General features: G+C 43.6%; 1 protein-coding gene across 1 annotated transcript in view; it reads right to left on the minus strand.

The window, feature by feature from the left end:
- Positions 1-27,592, minus strand: part of PRKCQ (protein kinase C theta) — a 155,957-nt gene that overhangs the window by 22,413 nt on the left and 105,952 nt on the right. Inside the window, exons 13-14 of the mRNA XM_082848914.1 lie at positions 9,230-9,321; positions 7,297-7,359 (exon numbers count right to left, since the gene is read on the minus strand). Coding sequence (XP_082705040.1) covers positions 7,297-7,359; positions 9,230-9,321 — 155 coding nt within the window. The remainder of the gene's footprint in view (positions 1-7,296; positions 7,360-9,229; positions 9,322-27,592) is intronic.

The following is a 27,592-nucleotide window of genomic DNA, read 5'->3' on the forward strand; positions in this document are numbered from 1 at the left end:
TGCTGGTCCTCCTGTCTCCTCCAGGGTCACTGCTTCTCGTCCTTGGTGTTGCCTCCTTGACCAGCGTCTCTTGCCCAGGACTGGACGTACAGTACAGCCCCTCGTGGTCCAGGTCAGCTTTCTCTGGGCCTGGCTCTGACCGAGTTCTGTATCTTCCGTATCAATACATGGCCCATCTCCAGAGCTCCCTCCATAGTTCATGTATGAATGGCTGAGCAGGTGCCGAGATGGGGCCACATAAAGGTCATGCGCTATCTCTGCAGAGTAGCATCCCTCAGTGTTAAGAGGGGCCCTCAAGAAACAAAGCCTGGATGGAAAGGAATAAGCTGGTGATGAAATGTCGTGGGGGCTGTGTTTGGTGATGTGTCTGGTGTAGGGTGGTATTCAGTACTACACAACACGTACACCCATCCACTTCCGTCCAAGGTAGGGGTGTAGATAAAACTGACTCTTCAAGGGAATGGCTGGCTGCTACTGATTCCCCTTTCTGACTTGCCAAGGAGTACAGCTAATATACCACGGACAAGACACAGCCCTGAGGCTCTTAATCCCAGTACCTTTCCTGGGGGTAACGGAAAAGGAAGAAAGGCCTAGAAATATACTCACTTTATGCCATTCTCTAAGTATCTGTGTTTGTGGATAAATTATCCTGCATCTAATTCGAAGACCAATTAAGGAAGGCTGTCCCTAACCCAGATTAATTTAGAATCAGAATCCATCTGCTACCAGAACACCATGGCAATGACTTCCTCTGTCCTCAGAGAACGAGTATCCTTGTAAGGCAGCCCACTTCATTTTTTAGGGATGTGTAAGTGGTGACACGATTTTAAAAACACGGGCCAAACTATGCCTCCCTGTGACTTTACCTGTTGGCCTGTTTACCACACGTGACCGCCTGGATATTTGGAAAGTGACACCAAGCTTTCTCTTGTCTTTCCTTGACCAAGTTGAGGACCTTTACTCCTCCACACAGCATGGTATTCAGACTCTGCAACATTCCGGCCCCTACCCTGCACATATCTCGAATTTGTCCATTTTCTTCTTCAAAGATGGTTCTCAGAATGAAAGCGGTGTCTTCCGGGCACGTGATCTCACAGGTGCAGATGGCGGTGGCACCCTGAGCTTCTGGTCTAGTCCTCTTGCCTCTGAGCACCGTGGCTGCACTAGTTATTTTAGAAGCTCCGTCACAACGATGCTTAATATGGAACTCACTGTAAACTATAACCTCCAGGTGTCCTTCCCCCCCCGCCCCCGCACAAACTACCATTATACCATTTTCCTGTCATCCTGTACCTGCGAAACGGAATTTTTAAAAAGATAATCCAGGAATGACACTTGACATCAGTTTCTTTAAACTTCTATCGACTTTAGTCAGTGGCATTTTATGAATTCTAGTCGGTTATATAACATCCAGCTTTCTCTTCCTTGATCTGCCGTGAATTTCTGAGCTTTGTGAAAACTCCTTTAAGTCTAGGATATGTGGTGGGTGGTAGCTACCACTGCCTTCCTTAATGAGCTAAGACGACTTGGGAGAGAAGAGCTATTGCTGTTGCCTTGTTCTGCACCTCCTCTAAGAGAAGATGCTCAGAATCTCCTTCTCAGAGATTCTGCACCCAAAGGGCCTGGCAAGTAGCTCTGTCTCCTCCGCCCCTGTTGATTGGGCCACAGGTGGAGGCCTGACTCAGTGGATTCTTCTTGGGGAAAACTTGCTGAGGTTGCAACATGACGGCACTCGTCCGTCTCAGCTGGGTGTCTGATGCGTGGGGCTGCTGTGGCGCGCCCTCCACCATGCCCTTGGAGGGACAGAAAACCAGCCAGTAAAAGAAGAGACTGAAGTGGCTCGGCCAGGAGTAGAGACAGAGGCCCCATGAACCCGAAGAACAGCCCAGCCAATGAGAGAGCAGCCACTCTGGTTCTGATGGGTTTGCATTCTCGGTTCTGCTTTGTCAGTGAGGCTTAGCTTCTGCTTAAACAAAGGTTTCAGTGGTTGTATGATGCTTGTAATCGATACCCGTATCCTAAAGTCCCGTCACTATTTGCTTTATCTCCTTTATTACACTCTAAGCTTCACGAAGGTGGAAAGTGTAGTGCTTGGTACTTGCTGTGCTGTGATGCTCTGACGCGAGTGTAGCACGTGTTGCTGTCATTCCATAACCATCTGAGTGAGTTCATCCCCAACCAGTGACCATCTCACCACCAGCGAGTATCAGCTACAACTAAGTCCCAGGTAATGCTTCCCTTTGGTTGCTTTCTCACCTTCTGTGAGTAAATTAGCCAGAGGACGTGAGCATGGGATGCAGTTCTGTTTTGGTGCAGAAATGCTGCTAGCAGGTGTTCCCCAGAGCTGACCTCTGTCACTAATGCATCAACGATGGTTTCTGTCTGACCAGGTGCGTGGATACCTCCAGGATACATGTATGTGTGTCCCACGTTCAGATCAGTTTCGGTTCTGTTTCTCCCATCCTAATTCAAATGCTGTCGCACTTTCATTATGAGGACTGAAGACTTCCAATATGTCTAAGTCTTCTCCGTAGGCAGGCCTTCTGCCTTGTTCCTTCATTTTAATTAAATCCACTTTCATTGTGACTTATGGATTATATTCCAATAAGTCCAATTATAGGTCATGTTTAACTCCTTATGCTAAAACTGCAGGTTCATTTCCTAATCCACACTCTATGCGATAGTGATAGCATTTTGAGTTTCTGCTACATGAAACATATGCATCATTCGCAGCCACGTATGTACGTTCCTAGAAATCTGGCTGAAGGATGGTTTTAGGGTCATCACTAGGGAGCCAGATATCCAGCTGCAGTACTGTACATAGCTCAAAAGGATAATGAACATAATATCTAATATTGGAATTTCTTTCACATGCATTTTATCATTTGATTCTCACACTAGCCCTTTGATCTGGAATCACTATTTTTATTCGTATTTATCTAATGGAAAACAAAGGCTCTTAAAAGTATACAATCTATCCCAGCAAAGCCAGGCTTTACCCTCTTTTACATCCCCTTAAACCAAGCTCACCCGGTCTTTCGCATTGAACTGGTCTTGCTGAGATACCTAGAGTCTTCTGTGATTGCAAGGGTACATTTTAGTCAATTCTAAAAATGAATGTTCTCTAGGCCTCAAGCTAGGAAAGTTTCATGTTCAATTTTCAGTCCACCCTCTAAAGTGGGCAGGGTCTACAGGGCTGGGAGAGAGGAGGTCACTGAAGCTTTGAGAGATCTAAGTCAGAAGGGGAAAGGTCTAGAAGGCCTGCCATGCAGAGCCAGACACCCTGAGGGGCAGGAAGGGGTGAAGGCAGAGGGAGACGAGCTGGAGAAGCCACAGGACCCAAAGGCCAGAGTGTTCACAGGTACCTCACAGGACACCAGGACCCAGAAAGGGCCTTCAGGGTCCAGGTCACCTGGCATGGCTCTTGGAAGCACCCGTCTGCCCAAAGGGCTGCACATCGGGGCATCACGTACAACCGAGAATTCAGTGGAAGCCTTTCTTTCCATTGTGTTGTCAACATAAGCAAAGCTTCTCCATTTGGAAGAGGCAAAGTGGGAGACAGAAGAGCGAGCTTCCGAATCCGAGTTTTGTTACTGAGTAGCTCAGCCAAGCCTTGTCTCCTCTCTGATCCTTTAATGACTCATCCATAAAATGGGTCCAGTGATGCCTGCCTTGCTTATCCCACAGAACTTGTGAGCATCCAGTGAGGTCATCCACATGAAGGCATTTGTAAGTGGTTTCAAATATAGGCGTTGGGTCCAGTGTCATCGATCAAAGATCATCTTAAGGTCCCTTTCAGTTCTAAGAGTTCTAAGACTTGAGACTCTAGATTCTGCTGCTTCTATGTCTGCGTATTTTCCAGCTCCTTGGTTTTACGTTTAACCTAAGCCAGGGCTGAGGCATCTTTTAAGATGCCACCGCTTTTACGATGCCACCAGTAATGGTAGATGATTGACGTTGCCACCTGCTTCTCTGCATCTCTTGGCCTCAATTCTTGCGACTGCCAACAACAGCCTTTCCAGAAAAGCTGGACACAATTTGTTGAATATTCCTCCACTCGACCTCCTTACTCCTATCCCTGTGCCTTTTCTAGAGTCACTTCTTCCATTTATAAAGCCTTTCCCCCTCTTTCTGATAGGAACTTTTTGTTGGCACACCCTCACCCATTTCTGATGATACCTTCATTATTCTTCCCTTTGGCAGTTACTTCTTTTTTTTTTAATAAACTTTTTTATTTTATTTATTTATGTTTGGCTGCGTTGGGTCTTCATTGCTGCCTGTGAGTTTTCTCTAGCTGCGGTGAGCGGGGACTACTCTTCGTTGTGGTGCGCGGGCTTCTCATTGTGGTGGCTTCTCTTGTTGCGGAGCATGGGCTCTAGGCGTGTTGGCTTCAGTAGTTGTGGCCCATGGGCTTCAGCAGTTGTGGCTCACGGGCTCTAGAGCGCAGGCTCAGCGGCCATGGCTTACGGGCCCAGCCGCTCTGCGGCTTGTGGGATCTTCCTGGACCGGGGCACGAACCCGTGTCCCCTGCATTGGCAGGCGGATTCTTAACCACGGTGCCACCAGGGAAGTCCCGACACTTACGTGTAATTAGAATCTCACTCACTTAGACTTTTTTTTAGAGTGTGCTGTTTGTGTCTTTTCATGTACTTATATTTTACCTCGAAAAAACCCAAAATAAAAATCCAGAAAGTGGCTTAATTATGGATCCAGAGGTTGGGACTTCTATAGCTTTTGCATCCACCACAATGCTTAACCAAGGCTGTGTGTTTAGTGGCTGGTCCGTCTTCGTTACCAGTTGTAGTGGGCTCCCCCCCCCCCAATAAAAAGATATTTATGTCCTAGTCCCTGGAATCTTGTGAGTGAGACCTTATTTGGAAAAAGGGTATTTGTAGACGTAATCAAGTTAAGGATCTTGAAATTAGATCATCTGGGATTATCTGGGTGATCCCTAAATCCAATGTCAAGTGGACTTGTAAGAGACCTACAGGGAAGACACAGGGAGAAAAGAAGGCCCTGTGAAAACTGAGGCAGAGACTGGAGTGACTCCAAGCCCAGGAACACCTGGGGCCACCAAAAACTGGAGGGGGCAAGGAAGGATCCTCCCCTAGAACCTGCAGAGGGAGCGTGGCCCTGCTGACACCTTGATTTTGGACCTCTGGACTCCAGAGCTCTGAGGGAATAAATTCCATTGGCTTAAGCCATCAGGTTTGTGCTAATTTCTTACGGCAACCCTTCAAAACTAATATGATGATCATGAGTGGTCAGAAAAAGGAAACTAATAGAATCCCCTTGTTAATTCAGTGGCCAATGAAAAGTTTAGGCCAGTAAAGTTACAATGGGCAGTTGAATAGTTTCTTAAGGCCAATCTCGGTGTCGGTGTACCTGCCGGATGACCTCCCCCAGTTTTAATTATTCCATGTCTCTCAAGGACCTCCTACCGCCTCAGTGAGTACACTGCTAAATAAACCCAGGATTCTTTCTTTGTGGTGCATAAGAAGCCTTAGAAAATACTTCTCATGGATGTAGTAAGAGCTCTAAAATGGGTACCATTTATGATATTAAAGACACTTATGGACCCTCATTGGTTTTTGTCCTGCGTGTCAATAATTTACAAGATGAAATAATAGAAACATCGTGATGTGGAGAAAGAGACTATACTGGGGCATGTGGGGTTTGGTTGCATGAGGTCCCTTTCAGCCCTCAGATCTCTCTTCTCTCCAGTCTTCCTAACTTTTCCTCCCTCTTTCCTATCCATCCATCCCACACAATCTACTGAGTGTCTCAGTATAGGTATATCTTAGGGATATTGCAGGCATTACAGATAGAAAGAGGAAAACAGCCAGGGAATCTGAGCAGGGTTTTCAGTGTTGTGGTATTTCTCACTTTCCTGAAGAGTAAAGAATGGTATAAAACGGATTTTTAATCGTTTTGGAGATAGCCCCTGCTCCCCCAAATACAAAAGTATATCCAAAGGATGCCAAAGAGACGGCTTAAGAAAAATGAGCTCCGAAACCTCCCCTAAGTTTTAGTTCTGGGCTCTAACTGGGGCAGCCCTCACTTGGCTGGACCCTCTGGAAACGGAGAGGTTTCCCTAAGTGAATTTTCAGCCTATTCTGTAAGCCCCAAAGCCCAGTACTGGCCATCCCAGACGGAATGCTTCTGGACTGTATTATACACAGTTTGCCATCTTCAACAATCTGTGTGGAACATCACTTAGCCTGTACTGATGACTCCGGTCATCCCTGTGAGCATCTGCTGCAGAACAGCACGTGATCCCACTGTCTCGGGGCCTTGAGGTTGTCCTGCGTCTTCCCTTTATGTCGGTTCTCAGCTTCCCTTGTCACCAGTGGTCACTGTGTAGGCCTCCAGCTCCTCAGTCAGCATCCTGTCAAGCTCCTTCCTTCCTTTTTTATTTGTTTTCTTCAATATACACCCCCACCCCGCCCAATCTGCGGGAAACGAGACAACTAAGCCTTTGAAGATCTGTATGATGAGTGTCAACTGTGCTTTGAGAGAAGTAAGGAGACTGAAGTACATTAGCTTTCATCCAAGAAGGATGTGAAATGACGGTGTCCAATAGATTCTGGACAGACATCCACTCAAGAAAGAGGGCACACATGGCATCCTGGGCATGCAGACAAGGTGTAGGCTTGTAGGTTTTCGCAGGTGTGTTTGTTCAAGGAAGGCCTCCCCTTCTCCCTCACCCGAAAGGAGGACATTCAATGTGCAAATACAGGCAAGAAGGAGAGACACAAAAGACAGAAGAAAGAAAGCAACAGTAAGAGGCCAAAGAGAAAGTAATGGAAGGAAATGAGACAAAAGGTAGGAGAGAGGGAGAACAAAATGAGATCAGAGCCTTATTGCTTTTTTTTTTTTTTTTTTTTTTTTTTTTTTTTTTGCAGTACACGGGCCTCTCACTGCTGTGGCCTCTCCCGTTGTGGAGCACAGGCTCCGGACGCGCAGGCTCGGCGGCCATGGCTCACGGGCCCAGCCGCTCCGCGGCATGTGGGATCTTTGCGGACCGGGGCACGAACCCGTGTCCCCTGCATCGGCAGGCGGACTCTCAACCACTGTGCCAACAGGGAAGCCCCCCTTATTGCTTTTGAGAGCGGAATTTCTTACTTGGTTGGTACATCACCATCCGTGCTGTCACTCTGGGCAGGAAGCCCGGGTGGGGAACTTTCTGCCACAGAAGCACACTGACCACTTCATGTCCCTCAAGCACAGTGGTGAAATCACCTGGACCAGGAAATCCAGTTATCCCAGTACTTGTTTCCAAAGAGTAAAATTTACCTGTAGACTATTCCTTTGGAATGAAGGAACTGCAGACCGAGAATGATTTCGGCAGCATAGAACCTGAGGGAAGGAAAATCAAGGCTCAACATGAATGCTTACTAGGAAAACAAATTCCCCTTTCTATAGAGTGAGTGTGCAGCGCTCTGCTAAATGCGCGCACGGAAGTTTGTTTAATCACAACAAAAGGAAGATATCATCCATTCTACACATCCAGTTTCAGACCTGAGAGAATGAAATGGAGCTGGTAGGGAAATAATTTTCCCTATTTATTTTAAAATTTTAAAATAAAATTTTAAAATTGGGAATTTTAAAATGTAAAATTGGGGATTTTAAAATTTCCCAATAGGGAAATAATTTTCCCTTTTATTTTAAAATCTACTTGGACCCTTCAGACCTGTCTGCAGGTCATTCCACATAGCCTGAGAGGAGGAGAAACGCACACAGGCAGACCTCAGGGATCTCACGGCTTCGGTTCCAGACCACCGCAGTACAGCGAGTCACACGAGTTTTTTTGGTTTCCCAGTGCATATAAAATTATGTTGACACTACAGTGCCGCCTATGAAGCACACAATAGTATTATGTGTAAAAGAAGCGTACGTATCTTAATTAAATACTTGTGAACTATACTTCAGTTAAAAAAATATGGCTAAAAGATGCTAACCGTCATCTGGCAACACAGAGCTGCCACAAACCTTCCTTTATAAAAAAACCACGTATCTGCAAAGCACGATAAAGTGAAGTGCGATCAAACGAGATACGCCTGTATGAGAAGCTGGGAGGTGATACCTTGCTCTCCACCTTCAAAAATGACAGACTCAAAGGAGGTGAGTTTACAGGAGGATTAACGTTAGAGATAAGGGAGAACTTCCCGCAAGTGAGGTCTGCTCGATCTTGGAGAAGAACGCAGAAACCCCTTCCTGGGAGGCAGTGAGGACAGATAGATAGCATGTGTCTGCGATGGCTTTCGTGCCTTACACACCTGGAAGGGACCCCGAGAATCCTTTCTAGCAGAAAAATACCCGATGATTTCTGGGCTGCAGGAATCTCATAAAATTATCTCCGGGCACTTGGCCGACGGTTCCTGGAAGCAACGAGATCGGTGGCGCACTACCCACTGGATTCGACAAAACAGCCGCTTCAGCCGGGGTTTCTGTAGGAGCTCGTGGAAAAGTCTCTCTCTCAACGCAGCTCGACCTGAACCCCCCCGAGTGTTCACTAGGGGTGAGTGAGATTACTGAGCGTACAGCAAGCAAGGCTAGTGTGCACCCACCCTTTTCAGTGGAGCCAGGGGCACAGTTTTCTTGTGTTTGACCGTCTCAGTGGTTTGATGACTCAGCAAAGAGGGCCTGGGGGAGGAAGGGTGCGGGGCTTCTGTGGGACTCAGCTGCAGTCCCACTAGTAAAGCCACCCTGCTCGATTTCGCCAGCGCCTGGAGTGGCCTGATGCCAAAGAAGGAGAACGTATTCTCGAGAGAGAGCAAATGTCTCTTCCTGTTTCCTGTTTCTCCTGCCCCCAGAGCTGGCTGACTGATGCCTTCACACTGAGCTTCCCTTGAGAGACCTCCGTGAAGCCCCACCCAGTGACCGCCTTGCCCCTCTGTGCTCCATTTGACTTCCATTCAAGGGGCAAATATTGCTTCTGGGTTTGGATGATTTAGAAGCCTGATGAAGTGGGGCGGCTCCTTAAGAAACTAAGCAGTTGATCTCGCGGCAGAGAAGTGAAATAAAAGCGACTTGAATTTAAGTTTCGCAAGCTGGGAAAACAGTTGCCTCATTGGATGTGTTCCTGGGGTCACCTCACCCTGGGGTTTAGGCCCACTGAGTGAGAAACAGGAAAAGTGCCACGTGGGGAAAAGCACGGTGCGGGCACAGTGGACCCCAGTCCCTGACAAGACCAGTGGGAACCCCCCAACCCTACAAGGGCTCTTACGTGGCTCTGCAAAGATCGAACTTATGGCAGCTCTGGATGTGGTACATTAAGTCTCCTCCGTTGAGATACTCCATCACAAAAAAGAGGTTTTCCTGCGGAAAGACACAACCATCCCAACTGTGAGCTTCTTTAAAATAAGAAAACAAGGATTACTTTTTAAATGGATTTCATTATTTCAGAGGAACCGATTCTGTCTTGAAGTCCCTTATAAAAAGGCTGGCAAGACGATTTAGCAGATCTGTATAGCATTTCTGAACCCCAAGAAACCTGGGGAATCCAGGAGGAGTATGTGGGATGTTTGCTAGGATGCCTGGATGCTAACACGCAGCAGATGGGGCACAGCACGAGGGAGGGTCCACCCGGACTTGACCACCCGATGGTGGGATGGTCTTGGGCACTTAATGGATGCTGGCTGTATACCTACTGAAATTGACAGTGTGTAGGATGGTAAAAAGTACAAACCGGGGGCTCTGACTACAGGGGCAGGGCTTGAAAGCGTTCACTCTTCAACACTCAGTAAGTAGTTCTGAATGTATTCTTTGGGTATGGTCAGAGCGAGAGTGGGTGTGCTCACGCATGCCTCATCCACCCAAGATGGAGACAGCCCTGCCTTCAGGGAGCTCATCAAGTCTGGGCTTACTTCCCTCCAGTCCTGACCTCACCTGTTGCAAGTCACGGCTTATAAGCTGTGCTGCTCCTAACAGGACGCCATGCATGTTAGAGCCGCTGCCCCTGGACGGCAGCTGTCAAAAGCAAGGCTGAGTGGTCTTCGGACCGTGGTCGAAGTATCAGGGGTGGCTGATTCCAGGGAGCCTGAGCTCCTCCATGGTGTGAGACAAGAGTTCCTCAATATGTATATTTATGACCCTTGGAGCACCCTGATTTTGAGAGTCCCCGTGAACCACAGAATTAGTAATCTGCTCAGTTGGCGTGGAGACAGTTGGGACAGACGGGACTCAAGGCCAACTGTTAGGATAATGGGCTTTGCCCTTACTCGGACCCGAGTTCAGATTTCCTCTATTTGTGACCTTGAAGTTACTTAACCTCTCCTAAGCCTCATATTTTTCGTCTGCAAAATGGAAGAAGTAATATTCCTACTTCATAGGGGCGTCGTGAGTGGTAAATGAGATGATCTATGTAGAAAGCTAGCTCAGCGTTGGCACTCAGCCTGCACTTCAGAACTGGTAGCTGTTGTCATAGTAAACAATTTAAAAGCCAGTCAAAAAAACAGATCACAAGAACTAACCAAATGGAGAGAGATTCCATGTTCATAAGTAGGAAGACAGTATTGCCAAGATGTCAGTGCTTCCGAACTTGACCTACAGATTCTCTACAATCCCAGTCAAAATCCCAGTGAGTTACCTGGTGGGTATCGACAAAACTGACTAAAGGTTACACGGAGGAGAGGCAGAATATCCAGGATAGCCAACAACATGTTGAAGAAGAACAAAACTGGAGGACTGACCTTACCCGACTTCAAGACTTAATAAAACTACAGTAATCAAGATGGTGGTATCGGTGAAAGACCAGACCAACAGATCAATGGAACAGAAAAACGTAGAAACAGACCCATGTAAATATAGTCAACTGATCGTTGACAAAGGAGAAAATGCAATACAATGGAGCAAAGACGGTCTCTTCAAGAAATTGTTCTGATCATCACTGTATATCATCGTATTTCCACATTTCTTAATTTTCATTTGCACAACGTCAGCAAAACAAAACACCCAGCAGATACTTCTCAGAGGAAGGAACCGCACAGTCCTGTGGATCTTGAAAGAAGGAGGAAAACAGGGAGTTAGATCTCCTCCAACAAGTTAAATCTCCTCCAGCGCTATCTTTCTGTTCCAGTCAGAGCTGGGAGAAAATGCAAAGCAGGCAAAGCGAGGGGAATGTGGGCTTGTGACACGTGTTATTCCAGCAAAGACCCTCTTCTTAATGCCGGTGATACGTTAACTGATGCAAATGATTCTTCTGGGTGGAGTGGGAGTTGAAGTTGTGATGCTGGTGGGGGGTGGGTAGGGTGGGGATGGGATGGTCCAAAACTGCCCTGGACTTAGGATTTGTCAACAGCTCCTGGCACAGCATCTGCAGAGAGGAAATTCTCATCTCTGTGTGTCTCTAGCTGTGTGATCAGGTAAATCATACCATCCCTGGGCCTCAGTCTCAACCTCTGGAAAATGAGAAGTATTGGTGAGACAGAATTCCTCTTTCCTAGCCTAAAGATGCCCTGATTTCCACCTTAATTTCTCTTCCTTTTTCTTGGAGGAAAATATGAAATCCACAAACTTTGGTTATTGAGCACATGACAAGACCTATGTAGTGCTTCCCAGATGATAAAACACATGTTGGTAAGAAGGTGTTATGCTGTAAAATTCATAAGAGAAATCTTTGTTCAGAAACAGTGTGTATTGGAAGTAAACTGAAAGGTATAGAGATGAGCCTTCTCTCTGAATCTTCTTCCACGGAGGTCAGTATTATGGCTGGGTTCATTATGACCTATCATGATGCCCCAGAGAAGTTCACGAAATAGAGGTCAGAGGGCTTCCTCCCGTCTCATTCGTCTCCTGATTATGCTAATAGAGTTTGGCTAGTTGGGGGCAAATACCTCTGTGTGTCACGGTCCTGAATTCTTTAATGTCTAAATTAATCCCGCCATGCACCGAGGGCTGAAAAGCAGAATGGATTTAGGACATAATGGGTTAGCGCTGTTGTGTAGGCCAGAGTGTCAGGTGAATCACTTTTTGACTGGTCTTTGTATTGTTTCTGAATCGTGTGTTTCTTGCTCTAAGAAAGATCTCGAGCGCCCCTGCTCAGAGAGGAGTATGTATTATTTCTGATTTCGGAAAAGAGTCCAAACAAAGGATTAAAACTCAGTAACCTCCAGGATTTACCCTCCCAGTCCAAGCACTTGGTGAGTTTTTCACTCGGCCTACTTGGGCGGCAAAATCATAGCATTTTGTCAGGTAGCTCCGTGAAAAGTGAATTTTAAAAGAGGAAGGTTGCCTTACTCAGGGTGTTCCCTCCTGCAGGGAAACGGCTAAGGTTCTTTTGAATGAAACAATAAGACACTGAGCTTATTTCCATCCTGTCCATGCAGTCAGTTTTACTTGGGGTTTGACAGTACAATGATGACAGCCACTGGAAGAAGTGATTCACTGAATAGTGCTGAAGAACCTCTCGCTAACAAGCAAGCATTTGATACATCATCCAACAATACTGATTTATCTCTCAGGTCTCCAGTTTGCAAATATACCTGTGGCATACATGCCGTTCTGTATGCCAGCTTCATAAAAACAAGAGAGTCAGGGTTAGTTATTGCTTCGCTGTGATTTTCTGGTAACCGAAGGATATAATCAATGCTGATATTCTGGAGATAGATGGGTATTCAAAGCTCTGTGGCTCTTTTTTTTTTTTTGCCTTTAAAAAAGGTATTTATTCTTGCAAAGTCATTTAAATATATATACTGAGTACTTTCAAAAATTGAAAATAGCAAAGGATTCTGTGTGTTTGTGTACAAAGTACTGTATTTCCCAAAGCGTCTACAAATGTCTTTCATCACTTGGCTGATAGAATGGTATATTTTATTCTCCTGTGTACTTACAAAAATATGACAGACCACTTTAGGGGGCCTCTAACATCTAAATTGCTTTGTATTCATCTTCTTTGTAAAATCTCTATTATCAAATTTAGCCATGAAAGCGATTTATACTGGTAAAAAGGAGGAAGCAGGTAAAAGCTATATACAGAAATACAAATACTTAGTTTGCCAATCTAAGAGCTGGAAAAAAAAATCATCTTTCAGATGACAGACATGCACTAGTCTCAGTGGTTTTCAAGGCCAAATCCTTTAAATCATTATGGTCTAAATTCAACCGAGATATTGCCTTTGAATCTCTACCTTTGTGGATCCCACCCTTGTTACTGACACTACCGATGTCCTGAGTCTGCACTAGTGTCAGACTGGAGGTGAGTCTCCTTCAGATTGACGACTACCTCCAAGGAGGTTTACATCTTTACTTCTACTTATCGTTCCCCGCCAAGCAAAGGTTTAGTTTGGAATTGCAAATTGTGAGAGCTGCATTCTTGACGTCCACAGCTCTGTGGTGGGGATGCATTACAGGGGCTTCCTGTGTAGAGGAAGAGCACAGAGCTGGGGTCCAGGCTGCCCAAGCCAGGAGCTTACAGAACCAGCCAGGGCCCCACGTGGGGACGGAGCCTGCACCCGGATGGCACACCTGCAGGGCACCTGGACACGGGCTCACCCAAACCGCCTGCTGCTACATGCACACAGCCTGCGTCAGTGTGGTCATTGACACTCAATGTCTTAGGTATGCTTGTCATTTAGAAGGCTGGAGCCATTCCAAATCTGGAGTACTTGATCTATTCCTTCCTTGTTTAGTGAGCTATAAGCTAAAACACCCTAGAAAACAGGTTTATTTCCTTTTTCATAAAGAATAAGCCATCAGACTTGAGGACACGGGGAGGGGGAAGGGTAAGCTGGGACGAAGTGAGAGAGTGGCATGGACATATATTTACTACCAAATGTAGAATAGCTAGCTAGTGGGAAGCAGCCGCATAGCGCAGGGAGATCAGCTCGGTGCTTTGTGACCACCTAGAGGGGTGGGATAGGGAGGGTGGGAGGGAGACGCAAGAGGGAGGAGATATGGGGGTATATGTATGCATATAGCTGGTTCACTTTGTTATACAGCAGAAACTAAAAGCCATCAAAAACCAAAAAACGAACAGATAATCACACGTATACTTTTGATAGCTAAGCGTTGCATGTGTATGTGTGTGAAGGAAGGAGGGAGGAAAGGCTCTCTGCAGACCAGCAAACTCATTCATTACGGCCTGTTTATATTTCTACTGTAAGTCTAATTAGTAAAACTCACTGCCTTTGATAGATTCATTAGTACCTGTCAGAAATAATGTGCCTGAGTTTCTAGAGGTTTGTACCTGCACGGGGAACTTGGGCTCAGTTGGTATTTTCTGGTTTAACTGTCCCATGGGGTCATCTTGCATTAACTAGCAAATTATTTTCTTCCATAACGGAAGTACAAACAATGATCCATTTCACGAATTTTAAAATTGTTTTCCCTGATACGATTGGGTCTCTACTAAGAGGCAATAGAGCTGTTAGGCTGACGGACTTTGCTACCAAACTGCCCAAGGGTGAATCCTGGCTCCCTTGCCTGACACCTGTGGTGCCTTTGACCCCTGTAGGGGCCACCTCGATTTCCTTGTCTGTAAAATGGGGATAATAATAGTCTCTACTTCAGAAGGTTGCTATGAAGATTAAATGAGCTAAAATATGCAACGTGCCTAGAACATGGACTGGCACATAGTAAATGCTTTATAAACATCATCTGTTATTATATTTATGGCCACACTTATTGTATACAATATACACACAATGCATGTTGAGAAATATATATTCCCAAACACAGAGGGGTCCCTGGAACAGACTAGGTTTTAACATAAAAGGCAAGTTTTAAGGAATACGGTTTTGATGTGAAAATGACCCTACTCTGCTGAAGATTTTAAAGTTACTAAATTATCACTACGACAAAGAGAAAAAAATATACACCAGAAAGATGAAATACTCACAAATCCTACCTGTGGGTGCCTTGAATGATATAACTAGAAACGACTCTTTTCTTCTCATAATGCTTTTGTGTATTTTCCAATTTTTAAAGTACGTTTTGGTGTAATTACTTTTATAATTAGGGAAAATGTTAAAGAATTTTCCTTAAGAATTTATAAGTGAGTGAGTTTTCTGTCACTGGATGTTTGTATGGTGTAGATTCTCATCATCTGCCATGGGGGTTTGCTATCTGGCATGGAAATGTCGATTCAGTGTCTGATGTAAAGTAAGATGCTATCTTTTTTAGTTCACCGAAATTGAAACTGGCAGGCTTAAGTATTATGAAGCAAGCATGACCAGGTACAGGGGAGTAGAGTCATGTGATAAAATACTTTCAAAATCACTTTTAATCACCAGAATACAAATAGAATAATTCTTCTTAAAAAGAATAACAAAAATCTAAAAACGGAAGCATCATTAAAGTAAACTTTTACATTTACAATATGAAAGATGATTAATACAAGATTAAAGTGATAGATTTAACAAAATCAGTGGTGTGATTCTCACAGGGCTGTGTTTGCATATATGAATGTCCTAGAGAAATTAAAAGCCCTAGGGCTGTCAAAATATATCAGTATTTAAAACATGAGATCATTCTTTAGGAGGACAATTTGTGAATGGATATTCTAGTAAAGGGGAAATGTAAAGAGGGCTCAGTTATTCTAATATGATGTAGCTTCTACCCTGCTTTCTCCTTAGTATATGATTACATTTGCTTTTAATGAGAGAATGAAAATAAAGAACATGGAAAACTATTCAGTAACGATGACTATTCAGTATAGCTAGTCAAGTACTGAACCACTAAGGGGACTGTTGCCAAGTGTGCATACATTACTGGATAAGTGAGAACTTTGTAGCATTAAAGATGCTATCGTTTTATCAAACCTGTAACAATTAATTTTGAAAATACATGGAGAACATAGTAAATATCATGCACATGAGGTCAGGAATATAGAGTCCCTCTCCAGAAATAATAAGAAACGGAGGAAAAGAATAATTATAGTCATTTTTTCAGGTTTTTCCCCCAAGGCTAGTAAATTAATACATTTTATGCGAGAAGATTTGCATGTCTGAGGAAATAAAATTAGAATACCAATATTTATTAAAAATATCCAAGTATGCCAGTATCCTTTTCAGAGTACCATATGTTAAGCATATGTAATAAATGCTGTAACATCCAAGATGACAGTTATTGATATAACAGTATGGAAACCAGAGAGTACATGTCAACTCAACTTCGGGGTATATCCTATTTTAGCCAGTGGAAAGTGCGAGAAGGTGTGCCCTGAAGAATGAAGGGGAGCTGGTCCAGATCTAAAATTAAATAATCCACATCAAGTATTTGGCCCTGCGCCTGACATAGAGTAAGAACTCCATACATAGTAACCTTTATTATGTGTATTATTATTTTGTTAGAACAAGTTAAATACGTTCTATATTCCAATATGTTCTCTCTCTATACCTTCATAATGACCAAAAAGGCATGTGATGAATTTAGAATTCTTCCAAATCTTGTACTAGTGAAGTTGCTGAATGGGGAAAGCGTCCTACCCCCTCCAGCCCCTAGCCTCCACGACAGGGAAATGCACACGTTTTGAGCTATTGGGGCATGGAATTCTGGGGTCCTAGAGATGGAATGAGGGATGAGGGGCCATGGTCCCTTGCTCCATGGGGGAGATGCTTGGTTCTAAGGTTGAGGACATGCGGTAGATAACTGTCCAATTAAATGAGTTGGATTTGGTGTCTAGGTACCTTGAAATCTCAACTCTACTAAGTTTTGGATTGACAGTATGATCTAGAAAAGAGACTAGATTGTGATCAGCTAGGCTGATCATGATTGGATCTCAGTTTCCTTAGCTGCAGAATGAGAGTATCTGATGTGATAACCTCTACAACCCCTTCCTGCTCTTAAAAATTTCATATAGTCTGTCATTACAATAGAAAGAAAACAAAGAGTATAACAAATCAGATTAGTAGCTATAAGCAACTAAGATGTCTCTCAATAGGTGAGGGATGAATTATAGTACATCCAGACAATGGACTACTATTCAGTAATAAAAAAACCAACTATTAAGCCATGAAAAGACATGGAGGAATCCCAAATGCATGTCGCTTAGTGAAAGAAGCCAACGAGAAGGCTATATATACTGTGTGATTTTTAACTATATGACATGGAAAAGGCCAAACTATGGAGACAGAAAAAAATCAGTGGTTGCCACGGGCGGGGGGAAGGGGGTGGGAGGGATGAATAGGTAGAGCACAGAGGATTTTTAGGACAGTGAAACTGTTCTGTATGATGCTGTAACGGTGGATGCATGTCAGACATTTGTCAAAACCCATAGCGTGTTCAATACAAAACCCCTAATGTAAACTGTGGACTTTAGGTAATAATAATATATAAATATGACGCATCAGTTATAACAAACACACTAGACTAAAGCAAGATGTTAATGGGGATTCCCTCGTGGTCCAGCGGTTAGGACTCCGTGCTCTCACTGCCGAGGGCCAGGGTTCAATCCCTGGTCTGGGAACTAGGCTCCCACAAGCTGCACTGTGAGGCCAAAAATAAATAAAGTGTTTAAAATAGGGGAATGTGCGAGGTGTGCACAGAGGAAGGGGATGCACGAGAAGTTTCTTGTTCTTTCCAGTTTTTCTGTGAACCTAAATCTGCTCTAAAAAAGTCTATTAAAAAAAAACAAAAAACAAAAAAACGCTAGTAGCTATAGACCAGCTATGCATTAAAATACAACAAATGTACCAGAAAAACACCTTCTTTAGAGTCTTCCTCATGTGGAGTTCATAAAAAATTAATAAGATAATGGCTGAAGAAGATGGAGACTATTAAGTTCTACTGAATTCTAATGTTTATTCACCCTGTCAAGGTAGAAATGACACAAAGAAGGTAGCGCTGCAGTTTCTATCTAAAATCTGAAAAATATGACTTCTAAAAACATCTTTATTTTGATCGATAGTGTCCACTTAAAATATTTGTAACTGCTCTTCTAGAAATATTTTTTTTCATAGTTTCTTGGAGAATTTGCTTATTTCTTTTAACCTATTAAACACGTAGGATTTAAGAGCTCATTCACATTCTGGATAAATACAAATCATTATAAAATGGTGGTAGAAGTTACACAGTAAGTTTTATTTCAACTTGTGTTGAAGGTTGTTTTCACTTTGCCAGTTTTCTGTCCCTGGGAAATTTTCATCACGTACTTTGTCTCCAAACTCTGGCTCTTAGATGGTCCCTCGCAATTTGTGCTTCTGTGTGTTACGCAGCCTTTACTGGAGCCCCTACTGCTGACGTGTCAAGCCCTTTCTTCTGTCTCCATGGTCCCGTTCCTGTCCCTCTCATTTCCGGCCTGGAGACACTTCCTACTTTATTTTTTATGGTGATCACCACCATGGTGAGCCCACCCGGATTTCCTCCTCTTCTTAGTCTCTCTCCCCCCCCTCTCCCTCACACGTCCTCTCTCAGAAGTGACCCCTCTCCTTGTGTTTGCTGTATCCTAACCCTTTCCTCTTCCAGAATCTTCCACCACAAATTCCTCCCTTCCTCCCTTTCTGGAGCATTCTCTATTACTCATAACCCTTGAACCCTGTGATCATAACAAGCTTCCACCTTCAGAAACACACTTTCTGAAAGACTGCCGTGTAACCGCCAAGTTCACCCGCCCCCCAGCTACCCCCGTCACCATGTCCTCAGCCTCCCAGTGGGATGCTTCCTTCTGTTCCCCCTAAATGACAGTCAACAGGTGGGCTCCTCACCAGCCTGGCCCCATGGGCCCCTCTTTCCTGACATCCTTCTCTCTCCTGGCTTCCGGTGACCCTACTCCCCTGGTCCCCCCCCCCCTCACCTCCCTGAGGGATCTGCGCTGTCACTTTCCCTCTTCTCCCCCCACCCTCCTTACGAGGGGGCTGTGCTTTGGTTTAGTCCTTGAACCACTTCCGTGGGTTTATCCCAACTCTCACGTATTCCCACAGTGTCAACGACTGCCTGTTTGCAGAGTCCTGCATTTTTCCTTTCCTCGAGGTGTGTGCCGTGTCCCTGCCAACGCACGTGGTCTTTAGTTGAACAGGGGGATGCACCTCCAGGTGCCCTGTTGTAAGAACGCTGGGAATGACACGTATTAGGCTGCCGTTTGCTATTGATCGTGTACTTTCTCTAAGACTGTCAGCTGAGAAAAGGACACATAAGTGACCTGATGAGAGGTGGATAAGAATGATTTTGAGGTCAAGGTAGAGAGTCCACAGGCTGCTAGGGGCACAAGATCAAGGGGACTTGGGTCGAGGGGGAGATAATGGACTTGAAGGGCACAGAGGGGTGGAAGAGTGGACACCAAGGGTGGACGTCCTCTCCTCTCCGCCAGCCTTTCTGGAACCTGAGGATGCTGGCAGACGTGCCCCAGTCAGCCAGTGTAATTTACCAGAAGACCATTTCTTTTTATTTTTCTTCCCCTACAGCTCCCTACCCCCAAGAACATTGTCTAGAATGCTGTGGGATCATTTTTTTAAAAAGAGAGAAAACATGCTTCTTGATATCAAGGGAAAATACTATTTAAATGGAGAAACCAAATAAAGGGGCAAACCACAGGAACGAAACCACCTTTCTAGGTCTTGTCAGCTGAGAAGCCTGAGGAGGTGAAAGATAACGGTCACTAAGTAGGATCTGGTGAATCTGAAAGATGTTTAGGGGGGAGAGCCTCTTTGACCCTTCAAAGGAGGGCGAGAGTAGCTTCGCAGACAAGAGAGGTTCCTTTCCAGGACACCCTTGAAGGAGATGCAAAATGTCCGTGTTTCGAGGGAAGCTGGTGTTCTGCGGCTTTGGGAGAACAGCTGATGGAGGAACAGACGAACAGGGTGGGCACACGAGCCTTGAAGAAACAGATCACGTAAAAGTGAGAAAATATCTGCGAGCTTAAAAGCAGGTGTGCAGAAAGGGCACAGCATCTCAGACGCAGCAGGCAACACGTGTAGTCACAGGATTCCTGCATACGTGTTCACTGATTGCCTATTATCACCAGGGTCTTGTGAGGGGTGTGTGTGTAAGACAAGCTTTTTGAGTACAACAGGAATTTACCACGCATCTACTGTAAATTGGCTCTTTTTGGTATGTTTACTGTGAATCTGACATGTGCTGAATCATACTTTAGTTGCACAGAAAGGACATCTGAAGCACATCAAAGTGATGTGCTATTTGTGAAATAACAATTTTCAAGCAATCTTCGTATCAGAAAACTGCCAGGGTCCTGTAAAGAGAAGAGACACTTCTCCGTTACTTACAAATGGGGACACACAAAAAGTTAATTCTTGTCTTAGTTCATGGATAAGTGGTTTTGAGGATGTGGGTTTTCTTTTCCTTGTTAAAATTGTGATAGTTGCTAGCGCTCCTAACTCAGCTGGAGGGTTTGTGGATTAAAGTGTTTTTTGAACGCTTCAGACGAGGTAGTTTCTGAGTAAAATGCTTGACCTGAAAAACCTTCTGGCGATCTCAGATGGATTTTACCTTCCAACTATGGGAATTCCAGAATGACACACTTTAAAAAAAGCTGCCAAGCTGAAGTCATTTTTCTTCTATTTCAAAGAATAATAACTTGCAGTTCATATGGTACTTTCTCCATGAAGGATTCAAACTTCTCCGCAAATGCTATTTTCTTTTTTAAACGTTATCCCTTTGGAGGCTAAAAGGGGACGACCAAGGTTCCAAAGAAAGGTTCGGTGACTTGTTGAAAGTCACGTGAAGCGGCAGGCGTCAACTCCTGCTCTGAAATCATGAGCAGAGGAGTGACCATGGTGAGGCCACACTGGAAGCTAAGCCTCATGTGTTCTATAAAGGGAAAGTGAAACTCAGTTTTCTTTTTCATGAAAGAGATGTTGCACAGTAATGCTGACAAAGAAGGGTCACCTGGTTCAGACAGGGCGTGTGGAAGTCGAGGGCAGTGGTGTAAATACACGAATTAACACTACCATCCTCACTCCTGACGTTCGGGAGCCTGCAAAGCCTTTGGGCCTTCGCTCACATTCAGCCTGGGGGGAGAGGCCCGGAGATGTGCTCATATGATCTAAAACGTCTTGTAGGTGTGAAATTGTAAGGCTACTGAAACTACCTGAACACAGATGGGCCTTTCAGGATTCAAAGGAGACACAGATGAATGCAGACCACAGTCCACTTTTCATTTCTAAGGAAAAATTAGTTCCCTAAAAAAAACCCCAAAGAAGTGTTAGATGTATCTTTTCCTTTTTTTTTTTTTTAAGAGATAATAGTCCCCAGATGGAGTCACTTGTGTTAAGCCCACATCGCCAAACTGAGACTTAATACCTAACCTGTTTGCAGTTCCAACCTTCCCCAGCGATGTAATCTTAAGCGGTCAGTCTGGATCTTTCTGGTCAGTGCGAGGCAGGTAATGCCCCTGCTAGAACCCTTCTTCCCTAAGGGAAGGTGGTCTCGCCTGAAACAGTCTGCTCTTTCTCCCCCATTTCTGCCAATAAAGTCTTCATTTCATGCAACTCCTCAGAGCTCCCTGTTAATTGCTAGATGGGATGCTGCCCAATTCGCTAGTCACTGAATAAAGCCAATTAGAATTCTAAATTTACTCAGTTCAATTTTGTGTCTTAACAGATTTAGTGATGGTGACGGGATCCGAAGGAAACATCTGAGGACAACACGAGACACAGGAAAGAACACTTCGAGTGCATCATCCTTCCCGCCGCTGCAAGGGCCGTGGGTAAGTTCCCCTCGGTTTTGATCTCTGCTCTTTGCGTCGGGCCCCTGATCTAATTTAATTGGCTATCCAGTCCCCCATTTGATTGGAACCACTAGTTCCATGCTGGGAGCTGCTGGTGGTTTAGTCTGCGGTTCCCCATCTGTTTGGAATCCTCCTCCAGATTCCATGCTGGGAGTTGCTGGTGGCAGCTGTGGTTCCCCATTCTTTGGGGTTTGCTGGTTCAGTCCTTCGCCCAGTCCCTGGTTCCATGTTGGGAACTGTTGGTGTGTAAGGTCTTTGCCTTGGCCGGGCTGCAGTGACATCTCTTGGTTACTGCTGGTGTGTTAAGGTGCATGTTTGTCTTGTGTAGATAAAGGCTATTGTTGATGGGAATTTCAGAAGCAAGAAAAGCCACAAAATTGGCGGGCATGGATCAAGCATTTAAACTGTCAGAATGCTCACCACCTCTTGTTTTAGGACAAGTTGGTCATGGAATGAGTTAGAGTGACACTAGGTCAGCTGCCAACCTCAAAATTTCCATGCAACGAGGCACACTATAAAACACCGCACAAGCTCCAACCCCGTGGCATACCCTCTTAGTTACTGACCTGGCTCTGAGAGACCCAAAGGCTTAGCCCGAAAAAATGAGACCTTTAAATTCTAAAGAGTTAAGTGTGCCACGTGCTTGTTTTATATCTAAGAACTATAATTCCGGAAGCTGCAGATATCTACAAAAATGGCAAGAATCTTACTAAAAATAACTCAGGATTGTTGTTTGGGGTTCTGAGAACTTAGCTTGGTAACTGTCACGATGGGGACTCCAAAATACGGCTGGACAGAAACGTGGTTGAACTACCTTTGCGGCTAAGGGTCCTACCAAACACTGCCGGCCGCCGGCCCTTGGAGAGATTGCAACAGCCATTATGAGGAAAGTTCCAATTAGTTGAGATCATCTGAGAAGTGCCCTTGAAAGTAAGGGCTCCCAAATCAAACAAACAGAATGGGGATACTTATTTTAACTGGCCTGCAGAAGCCTTCAGAAGGCTTCAAGATGCCAGACTAGCTTCACTGAAAAATTTGTTGCAAAAGGCTAATGAAAAATTAAAGGCACAGAGGTACCTAAAACAGATGGTAAAGTGAACGTTATATAACCTTTACTGCTCCCCTCTGTCCTCCTTTATTTGAATACTCATTCTAGTAATCCGGTCTGAATTGTCTTTCTACCCTAAAGAGGCAACAGGACCATAAAATCCACCAAGTTAGTGGCTTCACAGACAGCCCCCATATCTACCCTTAAAGGAGGGCCCCCAAAGGGCGCTTCCCAGGATGGTCGAGACTCTGAGGGATTTTCTGGTAAACTGCTACATTATTCCCTGAAGCAGCTAAGGCAAACTAAAATTAAAATGAATGAAAATATGGTAGATACCAGAGCTATACTGTCTACATTAAACCCCACGCAGAGCCTGCAGATGTGATCCCACGAAAACCGGCAGAAGCCAGCTAAGGTGAGGGTCAGCTCCTCTGGCTCTCTTGTAGTACATGATAAAGAGAGGAAAATATAACAACGATTGTATCCCCTTTGGGGACATCAAGTACAAGGGGATGTTCAATACTGCAAGAAATATCTGCTGTTTGTCCCGATTGAAAACTGGCAAGATATTTATAAGGATTTCTTTAAAAAGTAGCTCAGTGGTAAGAAGTTGGTCAGAAATTGGAAGCTCATAGGAATTTTTTTTTTTTTAGGCCTCTTCCCCTAAGCCAAAATAAAACTATGTACCCCCCAGGGTAAGCAAAACCTTCTAAAGCCTTTGTGAAAGGATTTACTAAAACATTCCAAAGGCAAACAGCTCTAAATCCAGAACATAGGATTTCCATCTTAGTTAGAAATCTTCTCCCTGATATAAAAGAAAAAAAAAAAAAAAGCGAATTAAGGATAATTTAGTTGGATGGGGTGGATCAATTTATGATGTCATTTAGGCTGCAACCCAATTCTTTGAGGAATTGAGAGCTACTGTCATGATCTTAAAAATTTTGCAAAACTAGAAAGTCAGCTCTAGAGGCAGTTCAAAAATCCAACTATTCTTATCACCCATCCCACGACCTCCCCTATTTATCTCAAAAGGCGTGTATGTATTGTAAAAATTCTGGCCTTAGGAAACCAAAGTCCTGCTTGGAGGAACTTACATTCTATCCCTGTGCCTTTGAGATGTAAACGTTATATAAACTTTAGGGAGGTAATTCGTATCAGAAGGAAAACGAAAGGGGGAAGGTCATTTGAAACTTAGGCGAACAAAAAATCTTGTAAGTGTCTTCCCCACAAACATTAGTGGAAAAGCTTTAGCCGTCTGAGCGGGTAACCTTAACTTACTCCCTCCACCAGGTAAACAACTTAGATATTCAGCTGCTTTTATAAGCAGTGAATTTTGTATTATTGTAGCTGATTCATGGTAGTAATTTTAAAATGAAAGCTATAAGGTCTCTGTACCTCTCTGTAAGCTTATGTGTCTGTGTATATGTGCTGTACGTGTATGGCATTTTTCACCTCCTAATGGTATTACTAAAATTGTAAAAGAAAAAAAGCTCAATTTAATTGGTTTGAAGAAAATTAAGCACTTATATGAATTAAATATTCCTAAAACTCCCAGAGATATACCTGCATCCTTTGGTGATATTGCAGGTTGAGTTCCAGACCCTCACAATAAGGCTAATATCATAATATACCAAGTCACACAAACTTTTTGATTTCTTAGTGCATATAAAGGTTATGTTTACACTATACTGTAGGCTACTAAGTGTGCATAATAGCCTTAAAAAATACATATATATATACCTTAACTAAAAATACTTTATTGCTAAAAAATGTTAATCATCACCTGAGCCTTCATCAAATCATAATCTTTTTGCTGGTGGAGGGTCTTACCTCAGTGTTGGTGACTGCTGACTAATCAGAGTGGTGGTTGCCGAAGGTGGGTGTAACGATGGTAATTTCTTAAAATAAGACAACAATGAGGTTTGCTCTATTGATTGACTCCTCCTTTCATGAATGGTTTCTCCATAGCAGGCAATGCTGTTTGATAGCATTTTACCCATAGAACTTTCAGAACTGGAGTCAATCCTCTCAAACCCTGCCACTGCTCTATCAGCTAAGTTTATATAATGATCTTCACAGCATCTTTACCAGAGGTAGATTCTAAACCGAGAAACCACCTTCTTTGCTCATCCATTAAAATTTGATCATGGGATTGCATCAACTCAGTCACATCTTCGGCCTCCACTTCTAATTCTAGTTCTCCTGCTGTTTCCACCACATCTGCAGTTACTGCCTCCACTGAAGGCTTGGATGCCTGAAAGCCATGCATGAGGGTTGGAATCAGATTCTTTTAAACTCCTGTTAATGTTGATATTTTGATTTCTTCCCGTGAATTACAAATGTTCTTAACGGCATCTAGAATGGTGAATTCTTTCCACAAAGAATTTTGCCCATATCCATGAGAGGAATCATCCACCAGAGGAATCACCATTTATGGCAGATTTAGTCTTATAAAACGTATTTCTTAAATAATAAGACTTGGAAGTTGACTTCACACCTTGATCTACGAGCTGCAGAATGGACGCTGTGCTAGCAAGCATGAAAACAATAGTAATCTCAGTTTATATCTTGATCAGGGCTCTCGGGGTGACCAGGCGCATTGCAGAGAGCAGTAATATTTTGAAAGGAACCTGTACTGTCATCCAGGCTTCGTTGTTCCATTTATAGAGCCAGGCAGGGTAGATTTAGCATAATTCCTAAGGGCCCTAGGACTTTTGGAATGGTAAATGAGCATTGGCTTCAACTTAAAGTCACAGCTGCATTTGCCCCTAACAAGACAGTGCCCCTAACAAGACAGTCAGTCGGCCCTTTGAAACCAGGCACCGACTTCTCTCTAGCTATGGCGGCGGCGTCTTCTTCCATCATAAGGCTCTATCGTCTACATTGAAAATTTGTTGTTAGTGTAGTGGAGCCACTTTGGTTAATTATCTTCGCCGAATCTCGTAGGTAATTTGTAGCAGCTTCTACGTCAGCCCCTGCTGCTTCAGCTTGCACTTTTATGTACATGGCTTCTTTCCTTAAACCTCATGAACCGACCTCTGCTGGCTTCAGCCTTCTCTTCTGCAGCTTCCTCACCTCTCTCAGCCTTCAGAGTTGGAGCGAGTAGGGCCTTGCTCTGGGTTAGGCTTTGGCTTAAGGGAATATGTGGCTGATTTGAGCTAGCCAGACTAGATCATTTTCTTAGCATTCCTGTGTTCACTGCAATAGCACTTTTAATGTCCTTCAGGAACTTTCCCTTTGCATTTACACCTTGGCTAATGGTTGGTGCAAGAGGCCTACCTTTCGATTTATCTTAGGTTTCAACATGCCTTCCTCACTAAGCCTAATAATTTCTAGCTTTTGACTTAAAGCGAGAGACGTGTGACTCTTCCTTTCACTAAACACTTAGAGGCCATTGTAGGGTTATTCACTGGCCTTACTTTCAACATTGTGTCTCAGGGACTAGGGGGGAACCCAAAGAGAGGGAGAGAGAGAAACGGCTGGTCAGTGGAGCAGTTACAGTAGTAACATCAGAGATCACGAAGCACAGACCACCATAATAAAAAGTTTGAAATACTGCAGGAATTAACAAAATGTGACACGGACATGAAGTAAGACATGAAGTAAGAAAACGCTGCTGGAAAAATGGTAGAGTTGCTCAATGCAGGGTTGCCACAAAGCTTTGATTTATAAAAAATGCAGTATTTGTGAAGTGCAATAAAGCAGGGTAGGCCGGTAATAGAAGCTAACCTAAATGCTTCTCAAATTCACATGGTCTGAGATAATCTTTGGTAAATAAAAGCTAGTTGAAGTTTGTTCGATTTTAATTAACATGTGTCTTAGCATTGAAAATAATGCAGATGTACGACTGTTTTACTGCTCAAATTATCTCTGTTACAAAGTTTTCAGCAAGCAAAACAGCTCGGGGGTGATGGTTGACTTTGTCTAATGTCTCACAAAGTTTTTGTGGGTGGTCTAAACATAATTATTGAGAACAAGTGAATTAAATAGATGTAAATGGGATAAAAGGTTTTAGGTAACTTTTAAAATAGTTTCCTCAAAACTTTGTGGTAACCAAGTTTTGCTAAGTTACATTAAATGATGCATAGGCATTAAATATCTAGATAATTTCCAAATAAGATAAAATATTGAAACACTAATTACTGAACACGGGTTTATCTACTTTTGGCTTCCTACAGATCAACTAAAGATATTTGGGTCTATTAGTAAATATTTTTTTGTGCTATACCGAAATATTTACTATCAGAAAGCATTTTAAAACCTATATTAAGCCACAGAACGCCTATTTCACAATGTCCTATGTGACCAAGTATTTTTAAACCTTTTGATGTTTTTGACAAAATTCCCACAAATCAAATTCTAAATGAAATCTTTCTGACCTCAAACCAACTTTGAGATTTTCCAGAGAGCCCCAGGAACATTTCAAAAGATTAGTTTAACATCTCTCTTTTTATAAGGAGAGAAAACAAGCTAAGTTTATTTGTTATGCTAAATTGCATGGGAAGCACTGTCAAAAAACACTAAGCCTCCTTTATGTTGTATTTGTACAGATATATAAGTATTCCCAAAATTGATATGTCCTGGTATAATGTAATCAGACATACTTCCAGTTATAATTTTAAAATGTATATCACAGAAATAACTACATTTCCTTATCAAATGAACTCTCATTAGATCTTTGACCATATTCTATTTTAAGTCTTTGTCATTACAGACAGTTACTGTTTAACTCAGATGCTTTTGCAAAAGTATTTCTTCAAAAGTGCCTCATCTTTGGAGGAGCTTCAAGATGGTGGAAGAATAAGACGTGGAGATCACCTTCCTCCCCACAAAGACATCAGAAATACATCTACATGTGGAACAACTCCTACAGAACACCCACTGAACGCTGGCAGAAGACCTCAGACCTCCCAAAAGGCAAG

The sequence above is a fragment of the Leucopleurus acutus genome (assembly GCF_964270905.1).
Source record: "Leucopleurus acutus genome assembly, chromosome: 1".
NCBI lineage: Eukaryota > Metazoa > Chordata > Mammalia > Artiodactyla > Delphinidae > Leucopleurus > Leucopleurus acutus.